A 25,785-nucleotide genomic window follows, 5' to 3' on the forward strand; every position below is an offset into this window, starting at 1 on the left:
ACTGATTCATGCAGCAGCCAAATCGCTCACTCACAACTTTCATGCCAGCAGCTCACAAAGTAGAATTTTTGCTCACAGGACTCGACAGCTTAGAGGGAACATTGCTCACAAGGTGCCTGTTGTGGGGAGAGGAAGGGAAGGCGATTAAGTCACTTTGAGTTGCCTTAAGGTAGAGAAAAGTGGGGTATAAAAACCCACTCTTTTTCTGAGTAATTGAACCTGGGCACTTCTAAATGCACAGCATTGGACTTGCTGTGGTCTGTCCTCACAATATGTTAAAATATGTCCAGCCTGATCCTAATCATGTTGAATCAGAAGGAAGTCACGCTGTGGCACTGGCAGGTGTAATCTGTTCCTTTTGTATACAGAAATAAATCCTACTTCATGCAGCTTACTTCCATGTAGGTAAATATACAATTGCACCTTTGGGTGCCAAAGTAGGGGTTAGGATGTTGTTATTTTGAGACTTGGTGACTAAGGGGCGATGTTGAAATATCATTGAATTAGGTGAAATCTGACTTTGTATTTTTTGTTTGTCTTGAGAAGGAGGCAGGCTGAAAACCCAAACAAACAAGTAATGTGAGGCCCATATGGTTCAGGTCTGCACACATTGTGGCCAGCCCAGCCAAATGCATCCGGGACAACCCCTCCCCCATATGTATGACCCCTTCTCCCCACCATCTGAGGGTACGGTAAGTAGCAGGGCAAGATGGATCCTTCTCAGAAACATTCCGGAATAGTTTCATTTGTACTGTTCTCTCTATATGCAGCCCCCCCTCCCCCCCGGTATTCTGTCTTCATAACTTCTGAGAAGGATCCATCTTGCCCTCCTACCTACTGTACCCTCAGATGGTGGGGAGAAGGGTCTTGGATACGTCATACATATGAGGGAGGGGTTGTCCCTGAGTTTCTTGCTTCGAGACAGTCGATGGCTTTCACGTCCCTTTTAGGGCAAAGTCAGCATTTGCAACTGGGCTTGGGACCAAATAGGCAACATGTGAAGTGGGAACAGTGTTGGAGTTATAAATTCCATTTGGCAAGCTCCAGTGAATAAACCAAATTGGCAGTTCTGTTTCAGACCAGTTAAAGTTTCCAGTAAGTCTTCAGTGGCAGCCTGGTGGGCTGTTGTACATCTTGGTCGGTCACAAGCTAGACAGACCTGTCATAGACTGTTGTGTGGCTTCCAACTTCTGCACAGCATGTCCAAAAGCAGTGTGCGTGTTTGATGAGAAGCCTCAGTTGATTCTGGTGTGTGTATGTACCTGCATGATGGATGTAATCAGAAATATGTGTTTGCAGTGAGCGCATGTTACAGATTTACAGGAATGTAAATCTTGATTGTTTAGTGAAGTTTGAAATTGACTTCGTTTTATGTCCAATGATCTCCATGCAGAGTTTTACGTATTGTGCAGTTAAAGATTCTAAATCATTTGATAATCCCTACACAGAAATGATTTTGCTGTGTGAACTGTTGAACCTGTGAAGCAGTTAATAGGTGAACTTCCTTCCTCAGTATCCGATTTCTACATGAAAAGTAGTGATGTTCCATGTTACAGAGGAGGACATGCTCTCTGATCTTGTTATTTGTTCTTGATATGGACTGGTATTGGTTGTAATTCTTCAGCACTGACAGAAAGGCACATACTCAGACAATTTTTATTATTTTCCTTGTTAGAACTGAAATGGTACTAAGGTGATCCACCTAAGGTGATCCAGTGAGTTTCGTGGCTGAATAAGGGTGTGAATCCACATTTTTAACATCCAAACATCCAGCTTTTCCACATCCATAAAAGGAGGGGGGGTCCCCTTGAACTATCAAAAGGGCTATGCTGGGAATCATGGGAGCTTTGTGGACGAAAGCCATTTGGGCCAAAAATTGTAGTAAGGAGGGGGATTAACTGAAAAAGCTGGCTAGATTCCACCCAGTATTCAATATACCAAACTGGGAAGTGATATGCATCGGCTTGTCAACTGGCTTTTGAGCAAGGGAAACCTTTACCTTTAAGTCTCTTTAATAATTTGCAGCCTGCCATTCCTAATAAATGTCTCCTTGCCTCTTGTAGGAGTGTGGATGCCTTTAAAGACTGTATGGTTGTCATATGGTTCTTCACAGAGTGTCTCTTATAACAGCTGCACAGTATGCTGAATAGGTGAAACTTCCCTCATCATTCCATCGGAATGACACACATTCAGACTTTTGAAATCTCAGCACCAAAATAATTGGAATGAATATGGCCATTCCTAGGGCCCATCATTAATACCAGCAACACAATTGCAAACATATAAGGATACAACATCTGGTCTTTAAATATGTTTGAATGTGTGTCTATACTATGTTGTATAGTGACCACTGAGGAAGGCCCTTTGAGGCCGAAACGCGTTTGGTCTTCAGTTGGAAAGTGTTAACCCATCATGTGTATTAATAATTGATATGCTTTTAGTAGTTTGATACTTGAAAAAAATTTTAACCCGAATATATTTTAATATGTGTACACCTTAATAAATTTTGTATTTTTATAATATATATGGTCAGTTTAACCCTACTGGTTCCCAGTGTTATCTTGGGTTGAGTTTTTCCCTTCCCTCCCCCCCCTCCCCCCCAGTTTCTGCATTATGGTTCCTGCATGCCAAATAGAGAGCTGAAGCCAAGGGAAATGTGGCTTGCATAAGGCCATCTTGGCAGAGACAAGATTCAAACGAGGGACCCCCTGCTCTGTAGTTCATATGTGACGTGTTAGTTGTGGTGTTTATTGCTTCTGTGTTTATATATTTTTAAACTCAGAAATAAGTCCTCCTTGTGCTTAAGGTGTCAACCTTAATCTCCTGTGTTGTACATCTTTAGTAGATGGATGGCTAGTGCTAATGCAACTGTTCTGTCTGTATATTAAGGACTTTAGGATGTTACTGTGAAGGAAGTGAAAAAGGGCAGGAAGTGTGAGCCTTTTTAATGTCTGAATTGTCAGTTGTGAGTCTGAAACTGGATAAAGTGGTGTGCAAATTCTGTGTCTCAGTCTTGCACTGTCTTTTCAACATGAGGAAGACTTGTCTTCTGCTGTTTCCCTCTTTTTCCAAATTAGTGACATGAGTAGGCATAACAAAAAAGTCAGAACTATTCTTTTAGTTTCAGTCTAAATATTTATTTCTGCTGGTCAGATGTTTTAAATGAGCTACAATCGTTTTATAGATTACGCATTAGAGGTTTGCAGTAGACTAGTATAGTAGTACTAGCTGAAATGATGGCCTGTTTGAGGAATGTTTCAGTATCGCTTGTCTCTAGTGCATTTATGAATACTTAAAGTACATAGTCTACCCATGCTACACTTGCAGTGTCCCAGGAGTTGCCACAAGTATCTCATATTTTTTCCATTAGTTATTTTTCACATGAGTAGTAAATGAGGCACAATCTTTATAGACAAAGCTGGGGCAGGATCAGCATGAAAGTATGCTAGACTATCCAGTATGCAGTAGTTGTTAACATAATACAGGATTCTGATTTCTGGCCCCTAGTTTGAGGCTCCTAAATGCAGAAGTCTTCAGTTCTTACTATTAAACAACTGTTGGTTCTAATTAAGGGGTTAAGAACACCTTTCCTATGAGGAGAGGCTGAAGAGACTTGGACTTTTCAGTTTAGAAAAAAAGACGTTTTCTTTTCTTTTTATTTATAAAATTATGCATGGGGCAGAGTGAGTGGATAGAGAGAACCTCTCCCAAAATTCTAGAATTCAAGGACACCCAATGAAGTTGACGGGTAATAGATTCAGAACGGACAAAATTTTCTTCTGCTTTACTCAGTGATTAATGTAGAATTCTCTGCCAGAGGTGTAGTTATGGCCACAAGCATACATGGCTTTAAAAGGGAGTTAGATAAATTCACGGAGGATAGCTCTGTTAGTGGTTACTAGCCATAGGCCCCGGTCACACGGGCCGGATATCGTGGGGGGGAGACGTGGCTGTTTGCCCCGGAGCGAACTACTGCGCAGCCGCCGGATCAAACGTTCCCCCGACGTCCCGTGGTTCGGGGGGAGGTGCCGATCATACGTAAATCCTGCGGCGTGGCGAAGAAGCCGCGGGGCACGGGTTGTGTTATTTTTTTAACTGAAGTGTGCGCATGCGCTGTTGGGTGCGTGTGCGCATCCCGTGGAGACTTGGGGAAAAAAACCTTTTCACGACGGGACATGGGCGGGCGCCGGATGCCACGAGCTACCACCAGAAATGTGATCAGATGCCCGCCCTTGCCCCACGGTTTCCGGAAACTAGTACCTCGGAGGTACTAGTTTTTTACCGCGCATCTTCGGCGGGAAGCCTCGGGTTCGCCATGGGAGCTCTACGCTTCCCAGATGTTGCGGTTTGATCGCGCCCGGAAAATCCGCCTATCTTCCGTCTCTGTAGCGTGGCTAATGCTCTGTGTGACCGCAGCCTTAGTGACCCAAGGGAACCTCCATATTCAGAGGCAGTCAACCATTGAAAACTAGTTGCAGGAGGGAACTTTGGGAGAAGCCTCTGTGCCCTGTTGTTGGCCTCCAGGACAATTGTGTTAGACAAGATACTGGAGTAGATGGGCCCACTGGTTTAATTTAGTGGGGCAGCTCTTAAGTTCTTACATTATGATTGGTGGATTTGTATGCTTTAAAAGTTTGACTGGATTGAAGGCCACTGCATGATGTGCTGTGTATTCATTCAAGCAGCTGTGTACTTATTTATTATTTTATTTATTAACAAGGTACCCCACCTGTATGCTCTCATCAGGACCATCAAGACAGCTAACAGATTAAAAACATAAATAATAAAAAGATGTCTTAAAAACATTAAAACTAAACAAAAATGCATTATTAAAACCAGGCTAAAACACACACAAAAACAACAATAATAACATCAGAAAGAGGGATCACTGAAGGAACACCAGATAAAACAAAAAGTCTTGCCTCATAGCTGAAGACCACAACAGATGGAGACAGGCAAGTTGCTCTGGACTGAGAGTTACATAATTTTGGTGCCATGACTGAGAAGGCCTTCTCATGGGTTGCCATGTGCCTAATCTCAGAAGATGATGGCACCCAATGAAGGGCCTCCGAAGGCAGTTATTCAGGTAATGCTGGTCCCAAACCATATAGGGCTTTAAAGGGCATCCGGGTACATCGGAGGTGGAACAGTCGTCGGCGCAGAGGCGGAGCCAGGACGACACGCGAGCGTGGATGGCGCAGGCGGGATGGAGCCGTGAGGACTGAGCCAAGGCCGCGCCGAGCATGCCGCGTGACAGAAGGGCCCGACCGATCCGCCACTGAAAGACCGCCAGAAAGTAGCCAGAAGCTTAGTGACGCCGAAGTCGACGTAGCCGACCTGGGAGAAAACCCCCTCCACTGGGTGCCGGTAGGGATTGTCCCCACCCCTAATAATTGTGGCCATAGGTTAGGGATAAATGAGTAACTGTAGCCGCTCAGAGACCCCTTAGGGGGTTAGAGTGGGGTAGTAAGCTGAAATAAATAAATAAATAAATAAATAAATAAAGGTCAACACCAGAAACTTGTGTTGTGCTTGGGAACAAATTGGAAGCCAATGTAGATGGACCATGACTGGAGTGATATAGTCCCTACAACTCGCTCAAGTCAACATCCGGGCTGCAGCATTCTGTACCGGCTGAAGTTTCTGAACACTGTTCAAGGACAGCATCATGTAGAACACATTTGAAGCAATCTAATCTTGATTTAATTAGGGCACGCTCCAGAGTGGCCAGATCTTTATTTATTTTTTGCCCAAGATTGGCCACAGCTGGTTAACCACTCAAAACAGTAAAAAGGCAGTCCTTGCCATGGCTGCCACCTCCTTATCCAGCAGTAGGCCTGGGTCCAAGAGCTCCCCCAGACTACAGACTTGCACCTTCAAGGGGAGTGTAACCCCATCTGGAACAGGTGGCACCATGAAGTCCCAGCTCAGACCTTCCACTCACCAGTAGCCATCCATCTTGTTGGGATTAAGCTTTAGTTTATTAGCCTGCATCCACTCTAGAACTGCCTCCAGACACCGCACGTGCATGCCTTGTAAAAGGACCGACTCCCTGCTGCATACAGATGCAGCAGAATATACAGGAGGATCCGACAGGTATGAAAACCAACCCTGCCCTTTCTTGGCCATTTTCCTTCGTTTTCTGAGTCAGTTTCTCTGCTTTAACAGGCCTCTCTGTCTTTCTAAGAAGCACAAGCCCATGCCTGTCTCTGAGAAACAAGCATATCTTATTGCAACAGCTAGAGCTGGCCAGAGGACTGGCTTATCACCCTCGAAGGTCGGTGGTTTGTTACAAGGGAACAAGACCCCCAAAGACATGCCCTACGAGAGCATATCGTTGCCAAGGTCCAGATAAGACCTGAAGGAGGGCCTGTCTTGTCCAGTCCATCAGGGCAACGTATACCGAACATGTAATTACACATGTTCCAGGTGATGTAGCATAGCTCCACAAGACTGTTCGTTTGAACATGCTATAAGAAAGAGGCCATCAGTTTAGGAAAGGGTCATCCCCTTCTCATCCTGAGGAGATTATGCAGGCCAGCATATCTGACCCTCAGGCAACATTGTGGACTGTCAAGTACACCTTGTCTCTCTGTGCTTGGGAGTCTGTTGCTTTATTCTCCTGTTGCTTGGGAGGCTACTTGGGTTTTGCTAACTGCTTGTTGTCTGTCTGATGCTGAGTAAACTGTGCCTTAATTGAGAACTTGCTTTTGTGAATCCCTGGGTGAGTAGAGCTAGGGGGAGCTTTCCCGGTGGTGCATGATCCTGTTCCTCTCTGAAAGGGGACTGATTCCCCCCCCCTTTCTGACAGAGGCAGCTGTGCAACTTGATCTGAGTGAGAATTCCCCTTGTGAACTGGGCAGCTCAACTGTGGTGTGGTGTTAACTTGTACAGTGACTTGTTGCAGGCCCCTCTGCAAGGTAGAGCAACACCAAGGGATATGAGAGGCCCATTTCCTAGCTAAGAGATCTATTTCAAATGTGCATTGGTGATCCATGCGTGAACCATGTTTTAGAGACGTGTGAAGGAAGAGCTGTTTGAAATAACTCAGAAATGGGAGATTGGATTCTGGCACAAGAACAGCTTTGAGGCCGTTGGATTCGAGGGTGTTGGCACAGAAACAAACGAGCAGATTTGCAGGAATATAGTAGAACTACTGAACAGAACAGGTGATAGTAAATCAGATAAAGAGTGGGAGGTATGATTTATTGTTGAAAGAGCTGAAAATTTTTTGTTCTAGGTGAAGCCTTAGCAACATTAACTGGACTCCTGGAATGTCATGGAATGTTTGCGGACATTCCATCTCCTGGGGGAAATGAAGCCATTAGCAGTACACAAAAAAGGCTGCTAACAGTGTGGGAAGCTAAAGTCAGTTTGGACAAAAAAGTCCTTTACACAGGCCTCAGAAAGAGCAGGAATTGTGTAGGCAAGATAGGATGAGTGGGAAGCCCCTTGATCTGGGAACCAACTTGTTTAGCTCATGGTTGTTTGATCGGCTGATTAAAGTGTTTCAGCCAGAGCTATTTCCTCAGGTAACTAATTGGTGTGCCTATTTTAAATCCATCAGTTTTGGCTAATCTCACAGACCAGCAGCTTCCAGATTTCATTCTAGTGAACTGCCTTGAATTACCCTGATTTGAATCTCTGACATTTTAATAGAGTTCAAGGTTGCATCTGTTATGTAATCAGAAATACACCAAAAAGCTGAACCCTCAGTAGGAGCAAAACACTTCTCCTAATCAGTCCATTTCTGTGTTCACAGGGCTGAAGATAGGAGAGTAATATTAAAAGGACCCTAAAGATGATGGTGACATATTTGTTCTTTCGTAAACAACACATTTATTTTCCTTCTGTGCTATTTTGCCATTTTTGCTTTTCTTTATTTCTTTCTTTGCAGTCTTCACGTCCCTTTACGTAAGTCCTATTCACATTCATGTATTCAGCCAGTGTGCATATATTTGGCAGCTTGCATTCATGCACACCCACAAGCGCTGCACAGTACACACATTCTTGCTACAGTCTAACCCACTTTCATTCCTCTCATAAAGACATCCATCTTCTCAAATGTTTTCATGCATTCTTGCTGCAGCCATACATAGCACACTATTTTCTCCCTCATTCAGAGGCACACTCAACCGTTTTCAGACTCTTGCTCCTTCATATGCACACTCTGCTGCTGCAGGTTCTTCACAGGTGTGCTGTGTCTCCCTCCTGGGAAGCAGAGACTGCTTGGTTCAGAAGACCCAGGGATCCAGTATCCTTCTTGAACTAATCACAGATGAGGCTTCAGTTCATCCAGTACTCATAGTACAGACTGAGCAAAGGTGCATAGATTGTTTTTAGGCTTTGGGCTCCCCTGTCTCTATGGAGGGGGTACACAGAAGACAGCCAGAGGACAGGAGTATTGACTTGTCTCTGCCTTGAAAGTATGAGCCAGTCTAGATGCACACTTGCTCTGGGGGTTGGCTCCTTGAACATTTCACTAGAATACAAGGCCGCCCCCCCCCCATTGGGGGAAGAGGAAGAAAGGGGTGAGCCAGTGAAGCAAAACTGAACCCACAAGAAAATAGCTACAAAAAGCAGAGATAAAACAGTGAATCCACAAATGTCAAATATGCATTCACATAGCGACATCTCGAAAATTGGCGTCCGACATGGATGGAAAGTTGTTCAATATGTCAGTACAGAAGAGAGATCTCTTAATGTTCTGGACAAATTCTTTTTTAATTAATTTCTGTGGCTGGCCAGTCCAGTAATCTTTTTCAAAGTACACCTATATTAGATCACAGATTGTATTATTTCTAATAATGTATTGCCCGTATGTTTGACATTTGTATTTGGGGGCTTATCTCTGTCTTTTGTATGTGTCAATATGGGCTATCACTGTAGACTGTTTTTTTCTTCTTTTTCTGGTTACGTTGTGCCAAAATAATATTGCATTTTATTACATGGACTTGGAGCCTGTCTAGATTGCTGTGAGCATGGAGGGCAAGCAATTTCCCACAATTCCTCCCTCCTGTGAAAGCACACCAATAAATGCTGCTCTGGGAAGATAGGGACCCCCAGGAATAGCTTGGGAAGATCTCCCTGTAGGAGGAGGAGATAGGCGAAAATCATCCCACCTCCCTGGGTTCACAGAAATCTAGGCAGGATTCAAACCACTTACTCGTAACACTGTGTCTGGGCCAGTGGTGCTCTGTATTGTTGGTGCTTGGGGGGGGGCAACAGTGGGAGGGCTTCTGGAGCTCTGGCCCTGCTGGTGGACCTCCTGATGGCACATGAGTTTTGGCCACCATGTGTGTGACATGGACTGGATGGGCCACTGGCCTGATCCAAATGGCTTCTCTTATGTTCTTAGTAAGATTATATTACTACAATGCACTCTACATGAGGGTGCCATTGAAAAGTACTTGGAAACTTCAGTTGGCACAGAACACTACAGCCAGGATGTTGCTTGGAGCGGGTCATATTAGTCCAGTCTTAGCCCATCCACACTGGTTCCAGTTTGCTTCCATTCAAGGTGCTGGTGTGGACCTTTAAAGCCCAGCATACCCGAAGGAGTATCTACTCCTGTACGAACCTACCTGATGGCTAAGGTCATCTTTGGGTGCCACCACCTTCTGAGATTAAGCAGGTTACAATCAGAGAGAGGACCTTCTCTGCAGTGGCGCCCAAACTATGGGACTCTTTTGCCAGGGATACTTGTTGGTCCCCTTCTGTCACTATCTTCCACCAGTGGGTAAAGGCTTTTTTTTGTTTCATCTGGTGTTCCCTCAGTGAACCCCCCCTCTTGCCTTTAAATACCATTTTATGTTTTTTTAATGTATATTTTTAGTTTGGTTTTTATAACGTTTTCGCTGTTACCCACCTTGGTGGCCCTGAGCAGGCAGAGGAGTGGTATATGCATTTTGTAAATAAAATGAATGGTATGATTTTTTACTGTTCAGTATGTGTTTACCTGAGAGTGGATTTCTTGTGCTTCAGATACCATTGGAAACAGCTCGTTGTCTTACCACCTTGATGTTGTCCTCCCTGCTCCACCACGTCTGTGGTGTTTACTGGCAGGGCAACTGTAATATTCCCCCCCCCTCCCCAATTAATGATGAGTTGAGACGTTCTAGATCAGGGGTGTAGAACTCATTTGTTATGAGGGCCGGATCTGACATAAATGAGACCTGATTGGGCCGGGCCATGGGTGTCATAAAAGGTAATGCCAGGTAGCAGAGATATAAACTTTATAAAGGACACAAACACGAAGGGATTTTTAAAAACTTAAAATAAAAGCATGCTTAAAACATTCGCACTCTTGCAATATTTTGTTTATTTAACAGTGTCTGATAACCGACACCTCTTGCTCTGAATTATTGCATCAAAATGTCTGTGCTGTTGCAATCTTGAGTATGCTGTTCAGGTGTGTATCTGTAAGCTGCAAACCTACGATGATGCAGCAGCAGCAGAACTGGAAGAAGAAGCAGAAGACAGCCAGTTCCACTGCGAGCCTGATAGAAGCCCCCTGGGGGCCTGATCAGGCCCCTGGGCTGCATGTTTGACACCCCTGTTCTAGATGATACAATGGTAAGATGGGGTGCTTGCTCTTGGGCTGCAGGCTGCTCCCCATAGTGAGCATAGTTTGCAGACCAGCTCTTTGTTTGGCACAGTGCAGTACTTATGAACTTATTTGAGAGGGATGACACCTGTAAGTAAGGGGACACCCCTTGTAAATACTCTAAGGATACTCAAGAATGTGGCACAGTTTGAGAACAAGAGCTTGAGATAAGGACCCTAATATTGTTTTTCATGATCAGAAATCCTAGCATGAGAGTCAGTATGCTGTTGGAAGTTCCAGATCAACAGGGTGTTCTCCATGTTTGAATTTGTTCGGCTTCAGTTCTTTGCACGGGTGAATAACTACAAGGTTAAAATGAGTTCTGGTGGTATTTGAAAATAGGTAATTTAACTCTGAGACCCACCCAGATTTGTTAGGCTGGTGAAGAACAATTAAGTGTTCAAGGTGAGGATTATAATGTGAACGTGAGGAGAGAGCGGTGGGCTGAAAATGGTATCACGTTTTAAAAATTTGTGGACGTGAAGAAACATGCCTTTTTAAAGCGTAGCAAATAATGTTAGCAGTTACTTCTTAAAACACGGAACTGCAGCTATAGCCTTATCACTTTTTCCCAACAGAGTGACTGTATTCCAACGTGGCACTGTGAGGCTCGAATTGCATTTTGGTGGGATTCATTTTAGTTGGATCGTAACGTTTAAAGGAGCTGCGGTGGCTCAAGTGGTTAAGACGCTGAACTGCAGGCTGTGGAAGGTCGGTAGTTCAGCAGTTCGAGACCCGGGTGTGCCGCATGATGGAGTGAGCTCCCGTCTCTAGTTCCAGCTCCTGCCAACCTAGCAGTTCAAAAGCAAGAAATTGCAAGTAGATAAATAGGGACCACTTCGCTGGGAAGGTAACAGCATTCCGTGCGCCTTGGTGTTTAGTCGTACCGGCCACATGACCACGGAAATGTCTTTGGACAGCGCTGGCTCTTCGGCTTGGAAACGGAGATGAGCACCGCAACCTTAGAGTCGGATTCGACTGGCTTTCGAGCAAGGGAACCTTTACCTTTAACCTTGTTTAACATTAGATCTTCCTGCTTAAAAAGAACATTACAAATACTATTTTTTATGAAGCTGAGTATAAACTGAGGCACACAAGATTTGTGTGTTAGTCGTTGAGTGGATTACTAGCAAGGCCATGAATTCAGTTGATGGTAGCAGAATCTGTGAGGATCTTACGCCGAACAAAATGGAACTTCATAAGTGTAAAACTGAAGCTGTGTGTCAAGTAGTATGCACCCCTCCTCCACAGGCATACTCAGAATTGAGTTGCTCCGGGGAGAAAACAAAAAAACTCTGATGCAGTGTGAGGATGTGTTATAAAAGGAAGGGGAAATGAAGAAGTGTGTGCAAGCCTTTGTGCACGCCTCAGGGGGCTTCTTGGTCCTGCATTGGGCAGAGGGATGGACTAGATGGTCTATATGGCCCTTTCCAACGATGATTCTGTGATTGTAGATATATCTGACGAAGGGAGCTTTGACTCTCGGAAGCTCATATCCTGAATATCTTGTTGGTCTCTAAGGTGCTACTGGACTCTAATCTAGCTCTTCTCCTGTGGACCAACACGACTACCCTCTGAGACCTAGTCCATATTACTCCAATGCAAGCGCATAGCCTTCTGAGTGCAAAACTGTTATCTTACTCTTTGCCGTATAGCAGACGCAGATGGATTTGGAGTTATGGATTGGACAGAGTGTGAGACAGGAGGGCTTTATCGCTGTAGCACAGTATACAATGATCCCAGGCCAGATGTTTTCCATTATTGTGCAGTGTGGCTGTATGGTCGCTTTCTGGAGAAAGCTAAACTTTTTAGAATTGCAGCTCAGTGGGCACGCTGTTGTTCATAGACTCTTAGTGTTGTGACATTCAACCCCACCCCACCCCCCTTTTCAGATCCGCCAGTGCTCGGCGTTTGTACGGTTATGTCTCCCCATGCGTGACCTCATACAGCACAGTAGAGAGAGATTGACTGAAATAGCACCTTTGTTAGGATGGTAAGCAGTGCTCCCTCTAAGGTGTGGAGTCTTGTGAGCAAAAATTCTACTTTGTGAGCTACTGGCATTAAAGTTGTGCATACACAGGTTTGCTCTGCTGCATACACAGGTTTGCTCTGGAGCCATCCTTCCTGAGCGAAGACAAAAATATGTGAGCCGGAGGGTAATAAACTGTGAGCTAGCTCACACTAACTCAGCTTAGAGGGAACACTGGTGGTAGGGCTGTAGTGGAGCCTAATTTGTGTGATCATAGAAGATTTCTATGATGTATAGATACACTGATTACATCCTGCACATGACACCAGGAGATTCACTTCTGCAAACAAGAATGCGCCCTAATCATGTGTAAAGCGGAACGTGGGGTTAAGTGCTGCTGAATATTCTCTCCCCTACTGCTTTTCTCTTTTTGGGCTTGCTTCCACTATTAGGGCCTGGCTGGGAGAAAACGACCTCCGAATAGGATGTGGGGGAAGAGGCGTTTTGAAACACTCCCTATCCTACTTTGCACATAATTGGGGAAGACATGAGTATTCCACAGTCATTTGGTGTTTGGCCTGTGGTGATGGTAGAGAGGTTTCTAGAATGCTTTGAATATGCATGCAGTGCCAAAGGACGTGGGCTTGACAGCAGGGCAGCAAATCATATAAGCACCACTAGACTGGTGGTTCACGTTCGCTGTCAGTTTCCTCACAGCAGACTTGTTGTGCATTTAAAATAATGAGGCTGCCATTTCTAAATGCAGCCTCTATTGTGTGCAGAGATTTGAACTCAGTTAAACAGCAATGGAGGAGGAGGAGCAAGAAGCTTCAAGTGGTTCAGTTCAAATGAAAATGGCATGCCCTCCATCAAATTACATGCTTGAGATCGACTGTGCGGTGTTTCTGTTATTAAGTATTGTAAATTCAATACTTAGGAACAAAATGCAGAATAGAGATCATGCTTTAATTTGTTATGTGTATTTTTTTTTAGGTAAAGTTTGGAAACACTACATTTAAGACAGATGTGTATCCCAAATCTCTCAATCCTCAGTGGAACTCTGAATGGTTTAAATTTGAGGTAAGTGTGGCAAAAAGTGAAGAGCCCCATAGTATACTTAAGATTGTTTGCAATCAATGCTCCCTCTAAGCTGTGGAGTCTTGTGAGCAAATAATTCTACTTTGTGAGCTACTGGCATTTGGCATTAAAGTTGTGAGTGGGCAGTTTGGCAGCTGAATAAATGAGTTTGCTCTGGAGCCAGCCTTCCCTGAGCTAAGATAAAAATGTGTGCACCGGAGGCTAAAAAACTGTGAGCCAGCTCACACTACCTCAGCTTAGAGGGTACATTGTTTGCAATACACAAAAACAATGTAAAGCCACATTGAATAACAGCAGTATAATAAAAGCATCAGTACTGAAGCACTGTTGCAATTTGTTTTTATGATTTTAACTTGTTTTTACTGTCTTAATGTTTTTATGATGCCAGTGGCCTTGTAAGCTGCCCTGAGCCTGCTTTGGTGGGGAGGGCGGGGTATAAATTGAATGAATAAAAACCCAAAGTAATAAAGCGACAACACCCCAAAATAAACACCCTCTACCACCAAAGATTTGGGGTAAACAGGTTAGATTTTGCCCAGTACCTAAAGTTTTACTAAGATGTTGCCAGGCCAAAATCCAGGTGTGTGGGTGTGTGGGGGTGTTACTTAACTGGAGTGCAACCACAGAAAAAGGCCCCGTCTCTAGGAAATGCCTACCTCACTTTTATTTATTTATTTATTTTTTATTTTATTGTATTTATACCCCGCCTCCCCGCGAATGGGCTCAGGGCAGCTCACATAGGGCACTAAGTGCATACAAAATACAAAATTACATAATACAAAAATACAGATTTTAAAACAGATTAAAATCAATTCTACGGATGCACATATAAACTCCTAACATCTTGCGTAGCAGGGGGAAGGCTGGGGTAATAGGAAGATGTTCCCCAGCCCCCCAGCGGTCTCTCTCTATATAGGAGCGGTGGTGTAAGTGGCCGTGGCGGCTCCTACTCATAAGCCTGGCGGAAGAGCTCCGTCTTGCAGGCCCTGTGGAACTGCACAAGGTCCCGCAGGGCCCTGATCTCTCCGGGAGCTCATTCCACCAGGTAGCTGCTACTGAGAAAGACCTGGCCCTTGTTGCCACAAGCTTGGCCTCCTTAGGGCCTGGGGTCACCAGCCGGTGTTGTGACCCCGACCGAAGTGCTCTTTGGGGAATATATGGGGAAATGTGGTCCCTCAGGTAGGTCGGACCCTGGCCATGTAGGGCTTTAAAGGTAAGCACCAGCACTTTGAAGCGAATCCTGTATGCTATAGGCAGCCAGTGCAGTGCTTTCAGCACAGGTTGGGTGTGCTCCCAGCCCGAGACGCCCACCAACAACCTGGCCGCAGCATTCTGCACCAGCTGTAGCTTCCGGATCTGCGACAAAGGCAGCCCCATGTAGAGAGCGTTACAGTAGTCTAGTCTCGAGGTGACCATTGTGTCAAATATGCCTTATTGGGGACTGATGTAGAATGCTGAGAGTATTTAATTGAGACCTAACTACATCTTGTTGTTTACCACAAATAACTTGAAAATTGGTCTTGTGCATCTGTATCTCTGAAAAAACATCATTCTACAGTGGTTCTACTATAAACTGCCTCATTTTGGAACAAGAGCTACAGCTGACTTCTCATGGTATCCAGACAAAGGGTTCTGATGATATCTGCTGGTGGTCAGATTTATATGGGAGAAAGTACTTTTTCGAAATACCTGATCTGGACCCATGAACTTCAAGCAGAAGGCACTCCTGGATCTTTCCTGCCTCCCCCAGCACCTCCTGGTGACCCCTAGAAAGTAGATTGTAAGGTTGGAGAAGTCTTGGGGATAAAATACTGTGCCACATTGATGGGCTGCTGTGAGGAGAGGAAAATGAGTGAAATTGTTCTTCCTCCCTTTACTGTGTTGTGTTTTCTGTGCCAGCAGTAGAGAAAGGTGGGGCAACTTTATCCAGTCCCACCTCTTCATGGCAGTCTGCTGTGCCACACACCGTTCTCCATGAGGTCCCCCCAGCTCTCAGCATAATCTTTTCAGGGACTGTAGGGGAGGGTTGCTTCAGGGCAGGAAGGACCTGCAAGCCTTCTCACACTTGTAGTTTGTGGGATCCAGGCTGCTGGTCTTGGAATGCTTAAGGCTTTGAAGAGCAATGCCAGCACTTTGAATTGTGCTTGGAAACAATTGGTCTTAGAATACCAGAGAGCAGTACTTACTGCCCCATGCCTCTGTTAATAACCTTGGTCACTGTGTTCTGGACCAGATGGTTTTGCAGTCAGAATGTGTGATGCTCATGCTTCTTGGTCTTCATTTGGCCACCCTCTGCTGTCTCGGATGGGTGAGGTGGGTTGGGTGGGGTCCAGGCTGGGCACCAGCCGTGGACAGAATGTTTTCTAGTGATATCTATAGAATACAGTTTCCAATATAGTGCGACTTATTTTTCCAAATGACAGAAAGGCATTTAAAATTGATAGTTTACTGTTGTTAATAAGGGAATCTGGAATACATAATTGCACTGTCATGAGGCTTCATAAAAGGATACAGATGAAATGGAATTACTTGGCTGTAGTTCTCTACGTGTGTGTGTTTTTAAGTGTAGCGACTTGGAAATAATAATAATAATAATATCTTTCGATTTATTAATCGCTCAAACACATCTTAACAAGGGACTAACAATGATTCATAGGGGGTAAGGGAGGACAACATATAAATCTTTTTAAGTCGCACACGTTTGCAGCTGCCGGGGTTTTTGTTCAGCTGTAGACTTGGACGTGTTCCAGACGGCATTCACTCGGCTTGGCTTGATTACGTCAGTTTTTCCAGGACTGCTTCGAGTTGCTGCGTCGCACTGCCACCGCCTGGCTGGATTGGCCCATCGCAGGCTTCTTAATGCCGAAGAGATCTTTCCAGGCTTACGAGCTGGACATTCCATTTCGCCGGCTAACACCTCCCCCCACCGGGGGGGTTTAGTGTGCCCACCCTCTCTAAGGAGTGGTACCCATTTTATCTACTCGCCGAAGCTTTCGAACCGCTTAGTGGACGGCGAGCTGGGGACAAGGCTGGTAGCTCACACCAGCGTAGGCCAGAACTGACAGCAGTTCTGTTCAGTTCAGATGTTACTGTAACCAGAGGATAAACCAGTGGAAGCAAGGCAGTGGGCAGAATCTCTGCTGTGTGGAACAGTTGCAACACAAAAAAGGAACAAAACAGGAATGTATTTGGATGTTGCAGCAAGCCAACATTAAGCCAGGATGTGTGTACAAATGTGGTTTGTTGCTGGGTTGAGGTGAGCCCATTGCTTCTCCCTCCTCAGTCATCCCTTCTCTCACACAAAATCCCAGTTAGGAACTAGTTTCATTTTTTGTCTCTCTCCCCCTCTCCCTCCCTCCCTCTCTCATGCACGCACGCACACACACACTGTTTCTCTCTCAGTTTGGTGAGAGCCAGTTTGGTGTTGTGGTTAGGAGCATGGACTCTGATCTGAGAGAACTGGGTTTGATTCCCCACTCCTCCATATGCAGCCAGCTGAGTGACCTTGGCACAGTCACAGTTCTCTCAGAGCTCTCTCAGCCCCACCTACCTCACAGAGTGACTGTTGTGGGGAGGGGAAGGGAAAGGGATTGTAAGCCGCTCTGAGACTCCTTCGGATAGTGATGGGCAGGATATAAATCCAATCTCCTCTCCTCCTCCCTCCTCTCCTCCCAGCCAGTGTGGTATAGTGGTTAAGTGTGTGGACTCTAATCTGGGAGAACCAGATTTGATTCCCTACTCCTCCACTTGCACCTGCTGGATGACCTTGGGCAAGCCATAGTTCTGTCAGAGATGTTCTTGGAAAAGAGCAGTTTCTGTCAGAGCTCTCTCAACCCCACCTACCTCACAGGGTGTCTGTTGTGGGGAGGGGAAGGGAAAGGAGTTTGTAAGCCTCTCTGAGACTCCTTTAGGTAGTGAAGGGCAGGGTATAAATCCAATCTCCTCCTCTTCCTCCTCCTCCTCTCACACACTCAAACGGGATTCTGGACCAGGAGAACCCCAGCTTGGGGAGGGAAGAATGGCCTTTGGTTAATTTGCGCCTCTGTACTCACGTGCCATGTGTAATCAGAGCTAGTGTCTAACCACGGTTCTCTGTGTGAAAAGGAAGGTGTGAGGCATGCACATGATTCTAACAACAGGCCTGCCTTAATGGCAGCTGTCACAGCTTCTGAATGCAGCCTTGGAGATAAGACTAAAGGAAGGTTTTTAAAAGATCCTGCTTAGTTGGATGTTGAAGCACCACAGCACATTTTTATTTTTTTTTAGGTGGACGATGAAGATCTGCAAGATGAGCCTCTACAAATAACTGTCCTGGATCACGATACCTACAGTGCTAATGATGCCATTGGAAAAGTTTACATTGATATTGACCCTTTGCTATACAGTGAAGCAGCTACAGTCATCTCTGGATGGTTTCCGATTTATGATACAATACACGGTAAGTTTTGTTACTGTTTTAAAATACATTTAAGCTTTTTTTTCGGGTAGCTTTTGCGGCTGAAATATATAGGTTGTTTTGATATAGAAGCATAGCTGCTTCTAGTCTGGTATTTAAATGTTGTGATTTGTGAGGCTTCTCCCGCTGCGACTCCACCATTCTGTCCCCTATACCAAGGGAAGCTCCCTAAGCCTTAGAATAGGAGGGGAGAGGATTGCATCACCTGGCTCCCCCCCCCCCGCTGGTTGTGCTCAGCCCTTAGTGCTTCACCTGGGCCACCACCTTTCCTCCCTGGCCTGATCTTGGAGCCTCCCTTTCAAAAGCAGTCATCCCACCTCTCTCCAGGCGGGCCTCTCCAACCCCTTCTTTTCCTATCCTTCCTGGGGGTGGCTCAGCCCTTTCAGCCATGCAGAATTCAGCCATCCATCTCCCCATGTCCTGCAACCAATGGCCACCCCCTGGTGTTTGATGGGATGCCCACCTCTCCACTCTCCCTGCCTGAGCCCAGCCCCCCCCCCCAAGCTGGCCACTTGGTCTGTCCTGGCCAGATGGGGGAGGGGTGTAACCACTGGCCTTCAATCCTGGGCTGTGGAGTCCTGTGCTAGTAGGGCTCTTTGGGGCCTGTTTGTAGCCAGCACTGCTTCTGTGGTGCTGGCTGATGATGTCGCCAGCCTCTCTTGGCCGGGACATTGTTGCTCTGTGTTCCATTGCTGCTGCATCTGCGCCACTCTCTGGCAGCGTCGGTTTCTCTGGGTAAAAATTCTGCTTGCCTCCTTGTTGCCCCATGCTCTTGGCGGTGGCTGAAGGAGGGGCTTTGAAGAGCAATGGCTTGGTCTTACCTCAGGGAGTCGATGGCCCGTGTCCAGAGATACATTGAGTTTCAGCTTGATGCCAGCGCAGGACATGGTTATAAAGGAAATATAAATTCTCAAGAGAGCACATTTCATAGCTGCATAGTTTCCGCTTGCCAACGTTTATAGCACTGATATGTCTCCAGTAATATTCCAGGATGAATAAAAGTTCAGGAAGAACTTTGCTAGAATAGCATAAATGAAACTTCAGGCACAAATGAAAAAATTATGTGCCAAAAATTTTGTGTGGTTTCCCCTCAAAGATAGTCCTGAAAATGATCTCTGAAGTGGTATTGAAAAGGATCTTTTTTTGCTCCCCACCTTTCCAAAGCAGTTTCTTAAAACAACAACAAGAAGTTATGTGCCATTTGTCTGTGTAGCAAAACAGACTTAAGCTCCAGAATGGCCTATACTCTTCCAATGAATACAGCACAGGACATGGGGTCATTAAGGCTGTTGTCCCGCAGCTGACTTCCTGATGAACGTGTTAACTCTTGACTCATGTTTCATGGGCTGGTGAGAGAATGTAAGTGAAGCAGTGGGTTTTATATGTCATTGGACCTCATGCCTGCAGTTAGGGAACAATTTTGGAGACATCCTACGCCTGTAGACAAATTTAGTTCTGTTCTGAGCGTGTCCTCCGGCCTTTCCCCTGTTCCAGATTCAATGGTGTGTGTTTTGTTTCTCCCTAAGACAGTATATCCCCAGATGTTTTAATCATCAGCTTTCAAAGCACTGATTTAGTAAAAATGCTATACTGTGCATTGTGTTCCGGTCAGTAACTTAAGACAGTGTTTTAAAAGGATTAGATAGATCCATCAGCAGCTATTCACTGTGCTAGCTAAATGATCAAGATCGGCAGATGCGGAGTATCTTGTTGCTTAATCACTCTCATGGTTTGTATCTTAAGTGTCTCAAAGCTGTTTCTTCCCTAGACCTTAATATTCGATTTCTCATCATTGCATATTAAGTCCTGTTGTGATTGGTGTGCCACTCCTGATCTCATCTGAGTATAAGAACTGTCTTGCTGGAGTAGGTCATTCAGTCCAGCGATGTGTCTTCAATGGCAGCCAGGCAGACAATGCCCCTTGGAAGTGCACAGTGTTCTTTTGTCAATATATTTTCATAGCCTTTCATTCGTTTGTGTGTGTGTGTGTGTGCTTTTGGTTGTGTGCTTATCCTATCCTCAGTTTGAGGACTTAGAGCATACGACACCTTTAGCGCCATCCTAAGCAGCATTACACCCTTCGAAGCCCGTTAACTTCAGTAGGGTTGTGACTCTGTTTAGGATCGTGCTGCAAAGAGATGTCGTGAACTGGCTGTTTCTCAGATCCAGCTGGATCTGTGAGTGTTCAGGACAAAGTTGAATAATATGGTAGGATTGGTATTGCATGGAAAAAAGGCTTCTGAAATTACTGGAATCCATTTAATTGATTCCCATATTTGGCCTGGTAAAGTACTGGCAAAACACGCCAGGGTTATGAATACAGATCGCTAGGTCAGGAAGTTTTGAAAAACTGAAGTTGGGGAGCTGATCAGAGTATCGAGTCCAACTCCGCAAGTACCTTTTGACTAAAATAATCCTTTTTAATATGAGTTGTGTGGGGTTGGGTGTGGATTGTGATTTTTATCATGTATGTTTTAAATTGTTAGCCACCTTAGTGGCCCTTGTAAAAGCAGAAAGGCTAGATACCAATTTTGTAAATAAATAAAAATAAAATTATCGTTGCAGTGTCTCCGGTTGTCACAATCCCAGCAAGGTATTCTGATTGGCAAGTTCTAAAAGATACAAAAACAAGCAGTACAGCACACAGTAGGAAATAGCAAAGAAAAACAGAAAACAACTGTGAGCTGAATTTCTCGCAAAAATTTATATACGAAAGGAGACTTCAACAAAGTGAAATGCACATGTAGTCTGGAATGAATCTATTCATGCAATCCCTCATAGGAAAATACAGAAGCCAACAAGATCCATAACAGGAAAATACAGAGTCCAAAGTCTAAGTATACAAGATAAATATTCAACACTTTTCCTAGGTAATTTTCAGTGTTTCAGACTTCTGGTCCTTCCTCAGGAACAAAGAATAACTATTGGGAGTCTCATTCCATTTCCTTATAGGATAAAGCTATTCTGTTTCTTCAACATTGGGCAAGGTCTCCTAAACTCTAGTCAGCAGCTATAAAAGCTGCTTCTATGTAACAGGACCAAAACATAGCTCACAGTTGTTTTCTGTTTTTCTTTGCAAATTCTAAAAGATCAAATGATTGCATAGGAATTTTTATGTTCCTTTTGCTGCACAAGTTCTCCCACTCATCCGTTTTTCCTCTTCCATACACAGGTATACGTGGAGAGATCAACGTGGTAGTGAAAGTGGATCTCTTTAACGATTTAAACCGTTTTAGACAGTCATCGTGTGGAGTGAAATTTTTTTGCAGTGAGTCTAAAAATAGTTTCTGGAATCTCTTTACATATTTTAATACGTGAAAATGAAAAAGCTGTGTATCAAATATCTGTGAAACACAAAGGAAAATGTCTTATGTGACTTAATTAAAAATCTTGTTTGACTAGTGGGGTCTCTTAAGAGGGTTATTGGGATTAGGAGTTGGTTTATGCGTAATGGTGAACTGATCCGGCTATTAGTGCTTGCCCACTGGGTTTGCATGCTTGCCTCTGTCTTCCTTCTCATGTACAGGGATTCCCTCCCTCATATCCTCATTAATGGTAAACCGTGGTTTGCTGTTGCATCTAAACTAGATGCAGTTGACTGTGTTTTGCCTGCAAACCATTTTTGGAAAGCATGGTTTGCACAAGCCTGTGTGACTGTATTCAGATGGCGTCAGCAAACCACTTGGAAGTGGTTGGGTTTCCATGCATGTGCAAGTTTCGACCCCATATCAGTTGTTTGGATTGGTACATCCATTCTTTCTTGTGAGCTATCTTGAAATTGAGGACTTCTGGTTTAAACTACTCAAAACCTGTTGTGATTTGTGAACTGGGTAAATTGCAACTTGTTACTTGTATCTAAACAAATATTCTAAACCGCCTGATGAGATAGCACAGCACATTGTGGCTAGTTCATTCTTGGTGTGAAGGGAAAGTGGGGTAGGAATTTTATGAGCCAAAAGACTTCCTGGCTTGTTCTTGTCACAAGGTGTGGTGTGTCTGTGGCTCCAGAATGCTGCCATTGTTTGACTGGTTTGGACGTAAAAGCGAGCTGATTTCTCAGAAAATAGAAGCATAGGAGAGAATCTGAATTTCAGGCTTGTTCATGTAACCAACAAATTTGTTTGGCGTTGCTTCTGAACACAGCCTTTTTTTGTTTGTTTGTTTCACCAGCCTTTTGAGCAGTGTGGATTATTCTACTTCTCATCTTTGTGCTGCTTTTTGATATGTATTAAAACTGTCTGCAGCCCAAGAGGGGTTTTGAGTGATATGGCAAACTGTTTTAAGCACTAGGGCAACTCTTCAAAAGCAGTTTGTCATCTGGCACAAGCAGGTCTTCTGTTACAGAAAAAGTAAATAAAAAATCCTCCAGGGTAGGCCTAAATCAGCACTTTGGATCCTGGCTACTGATCTGTTTGGGTTTTCAAGGGGCAAAATATCCAAGTTCGGGTTTCAAGGAGCAAGATTGGGTAAAATATCCAGTTAGAACTTTAAAAGCGTTGTCTTTAGAATGTATTGTCTCTAGACTTCTGTTTCATACACTTTATGTTTTAACAGCTACATCCATTCCAAAGTGCTACAGAGCTGTAATCATTCAAGGTTTTGTGGAAGAGCTGGTGGTGAATGAAGACCCAGAGTATCAGTGGATAGACCGAATTCGCACACCGAGAGCATCGAATGAGGCCAGACAGAGGCTTATTTCATTAATGTCAGGTAATCACAAGTTAGTTACTACTATAAAGAAATGCCTTTAGGGTTGTGTGGGTGAGACTGTGCGCAAGATGGAGTGTGTACACACTAACAGACGTTTCATTTTAAATGTGTTACTTCTGTTAAAAATTGTTATTCAGGCTTATTAAATGTGTACAGTTTCTTTAAGCAGATTAAACATATTGCGGGGCCTCCCTGGAATCATGAGCCCCAGTAAAATGTGTTTCTGTTTCCCCATCCTGGCTATAGTATTAGTTACATCCTGTGAATGAATTAGAAATACCATAAAAGACCAGTATGGTGTAATGTGCTTGGCTGCAATATAAAAAAAAACAGCAGCGTAGTGGAAAGCATTTTCATGCAGAGCTAACAGTTGCCAGTGGAGAATCCACATTAATGGCAACAGGTAAGCATTTAGTTGTTAAAGTGTAAGCCTAACAACAATTTGCAAATAGATTTAGTATCTGCTGTTCGCCGTGGTGATTTCTATGCTGTTCTGAAACTGCAGCTCATACAAAACAAAAAAACCAGCCACGTAGCCTTTAGAAGGTTGGAATTTCAAAGGTCATTTTGGATTGCTGAACTATATGAAAGTCCTTCTACAAAACAATACAGTTAGGCACTAGGATGTGTGAAGAATTGGACTCAGCTGTTTGTGTAATGATGAAGCAGCTGGGAGCTAATTCAGCCTGCGATCATATAGTATGAACAATTGTGCTGTTTCGAAAGGTTGTAGGTTTAGTATTTCGCAGTGTACAGTGAAACTGTTCTTCCATGCTTTGTGTAGTCTTTCCTGTGCCTTAAGATGAAATTTTAAAAAATAATAATTTACATAGATAGGAATGATTTTGGAAGTCTGAGCTCCTTTCTTCTCCCCACTTATTCCCTGCTTGTCAGTATATTATTCAATTAAAATCACTTTGCATGCCCACTTGATCTTGATTATGGTATACAGCAGGCATGTCCAACTTCGAACAGGTAGTGATCTATTTTTTCCGGCCAAAATTGCCGGTGATCTACCACCATGAAAATAAAGTTTCAAATTAGTTTCAAATTAGATCTTAACCCACTGAAGTTGCGTTCCAACCCCCCACCCCAAACCACACATGCAGTTCTAAAAGTAAAAATAAAAATTCATCATACTGGCACTAATAACCAAATACCACCAAACAATCATCAAAGAAACCCCAAACACCTGTCCAGCAAACCAGGAGACCAAGTGGGGCTGGTGATCTACCTCTGACCCCTCCGTGATCTACTGGTAGATCGTGATCTACCTGTTGGACATACCTGGTATACAGAGTTGGTACTTCTAATTCTGGGTGTTTTTTTAATGAATTGGATTAGTACAGTTCACTGGAGGAAGAGAATGTGAACGGTCTTGATTCTACGCATATTTACGCCGAACTGGTCCCACAGCCATGGGTGGTGGGTTTGCTACCCGCACTTCCTGACAGGCTGGCATTGCTGGTGCTGTGTGAGCCTTTCGAGCCTTTCACCATCTTCACCTGCTGCAGGAGGCCAGCAATGAGTGGGGTGGGAGGCCAGGGCAGCTCAGTGCTGCCCCCCCCCCAAAAAAGTGCAGTTACCTCATGGCCAAGACCATCTTGGATATAGTTTTTTAAATGTAACGCTACAGGTTCTGTGTGTTTCTGTTTTCAGTGTGTCTATGTAAATCTTCCAGTATAAATCTGCAATACCAACAAAATTAATTCTTCCACAGAGAACATTAGGCTTTACAAGTCTGCAGGTGCTGTGATGTGTTTAGTGCCTTTATCTTTATAGTCCCACGGTGCTTTTCTGTTGTTGGAACAGTTCCCTAGAGATTCCTTGTTGTTTGGTTTTCAACACATAGTTTAAAAAAACCAAACTGGCAGTGACTGTATCATGTTTATATCTCTATCTACAGAGAGGGTTTTCCCTCTTCTTCCGGTTATTTAGCTGTTTTGGTGCGGACAAAATTGTGGTTATTAACATTGGCTTAAACATAAAAAAGGACATTTACGTTGGGTAGCATTAAAGTTTTGTCCTGTTTTAGAGAATCTTTGTGTGTTATGTTTTCATTAATGCAAAAATAGCAGTGCAGAGCCCATTAGATGCTTCAAAGATCATGGTGTTTTTCCTTGTTTGTGCTGCTGCATGTGCTGATAGAGCACATCAGCAACAAGGCTTCCACATGGCAGATCTCTCTGCATTGTTCCTGCCCTAGTCCCTTGTGGCAGCCATCCGCCCCCATACCATTAAGGTTTTATAGTCAGTAACTGACATATTGTTATAACATTATAACAATCTGTTTGCCAAGTCCTCTGAATTCCTAGCTTTCAAAGCCGCGAAGAGTGGGTTCTACTCCGCCACAGTTGCGTCTGCTAGCTCACACCCGGCACCATTGTTTAGAACAATTCGGTCATTAACAGAGCTGCCCCAGGGCAGGCCAAATACTAGGGAATTGGATATCGGCTGTGAGGCCTTTGCGAGCTACTCTGCAGATAAAGTCTTGCTGCTCCGCCGTGATCTCCCTGCCACAGTTGAGACAGTGAGCGACCTCGAGGCCCCATGCGCGTCTTCTAGTTCTATTCTGGATTATTTCAGTCCACTCAGCCTTGAGGAAGTTGACAGATTGCTCTCAACGGTAGCGCCCAACCACGTGCAGTCTTGACCCTGCCCTTCATGGCTCATAAAAGCTGGCTGTGAAGGGTTGCAAGGTGCCCTCAGGGATATTATCAACAAGTCCTTTGCAGAGGGGCTGTTCCCAGGGGCACTCAAGGAAGCGATGGTCCGCCCTCTCCTGAAAAAAACGTCCTTGGACCCGGTCAAATTGGCCAACTATCGGCCAGTTTCCAATTTGCCCTATTTGGGCAAATTACTGGAGAGAGTGGCGGCGATTCAGTTGCAGAGCTTTATGGATGATACTTCCATGCAGTCCGGCTTCCGGCCAGGCCATGGGACGGA

General features: G+C 44.5%; 1 protein-coding gene across 1 annotated transcript in view; it reads left to right on the plus strand.

Annotated features, from left to right (window-relative positions):
• The window catches only part of C2CD5 (C2 calcium-dependent domain containing 5), a 124,023-nt gene that overhangs the window by 2,541 nt on the left and 95,697 nt on the right, over positions 1 to 25,785 (plus strand). The window contains exons 2-5 of the mRNA XM_015416466.1: positions 13,569 to 13,655; positions 17,940 to 18,111; positions 21,302 to 21,397; positions 22,684 to 22,839. Of these exons, the coding sequence (XP_015271952.1) occupies positions 13,569 to 13,655; positions 17,940 to 18,111; positions 21,302 to 21,397; positions 22,684 to 22,839 (511 nt within the window). The remainder of the gene's footprint in view (positions 1 to 13,568; positions 13,656 to 17,939; positions 18,112 to 21,301; positions 21,398 to 22,683; positions 22,840 to 25,785) is intronic.

The sequence above is a fragment of the Gekko japonicus genome, unplaced genomic scaffold (genome assembly GCF_001447785.1).
Source record: "Gekko japonicus isolate JY-2015 unplaced genomic scaffold, Gekko_japonicus_V1.1 scaffold2164, whole genome shotgun sequence".
Taxonomy (NCBI): Eukaryota; Metazoa; Chordata; class Lepidosauria; order Squamata; family Gekkonidae; genus Gekko; species Gekko japonicus.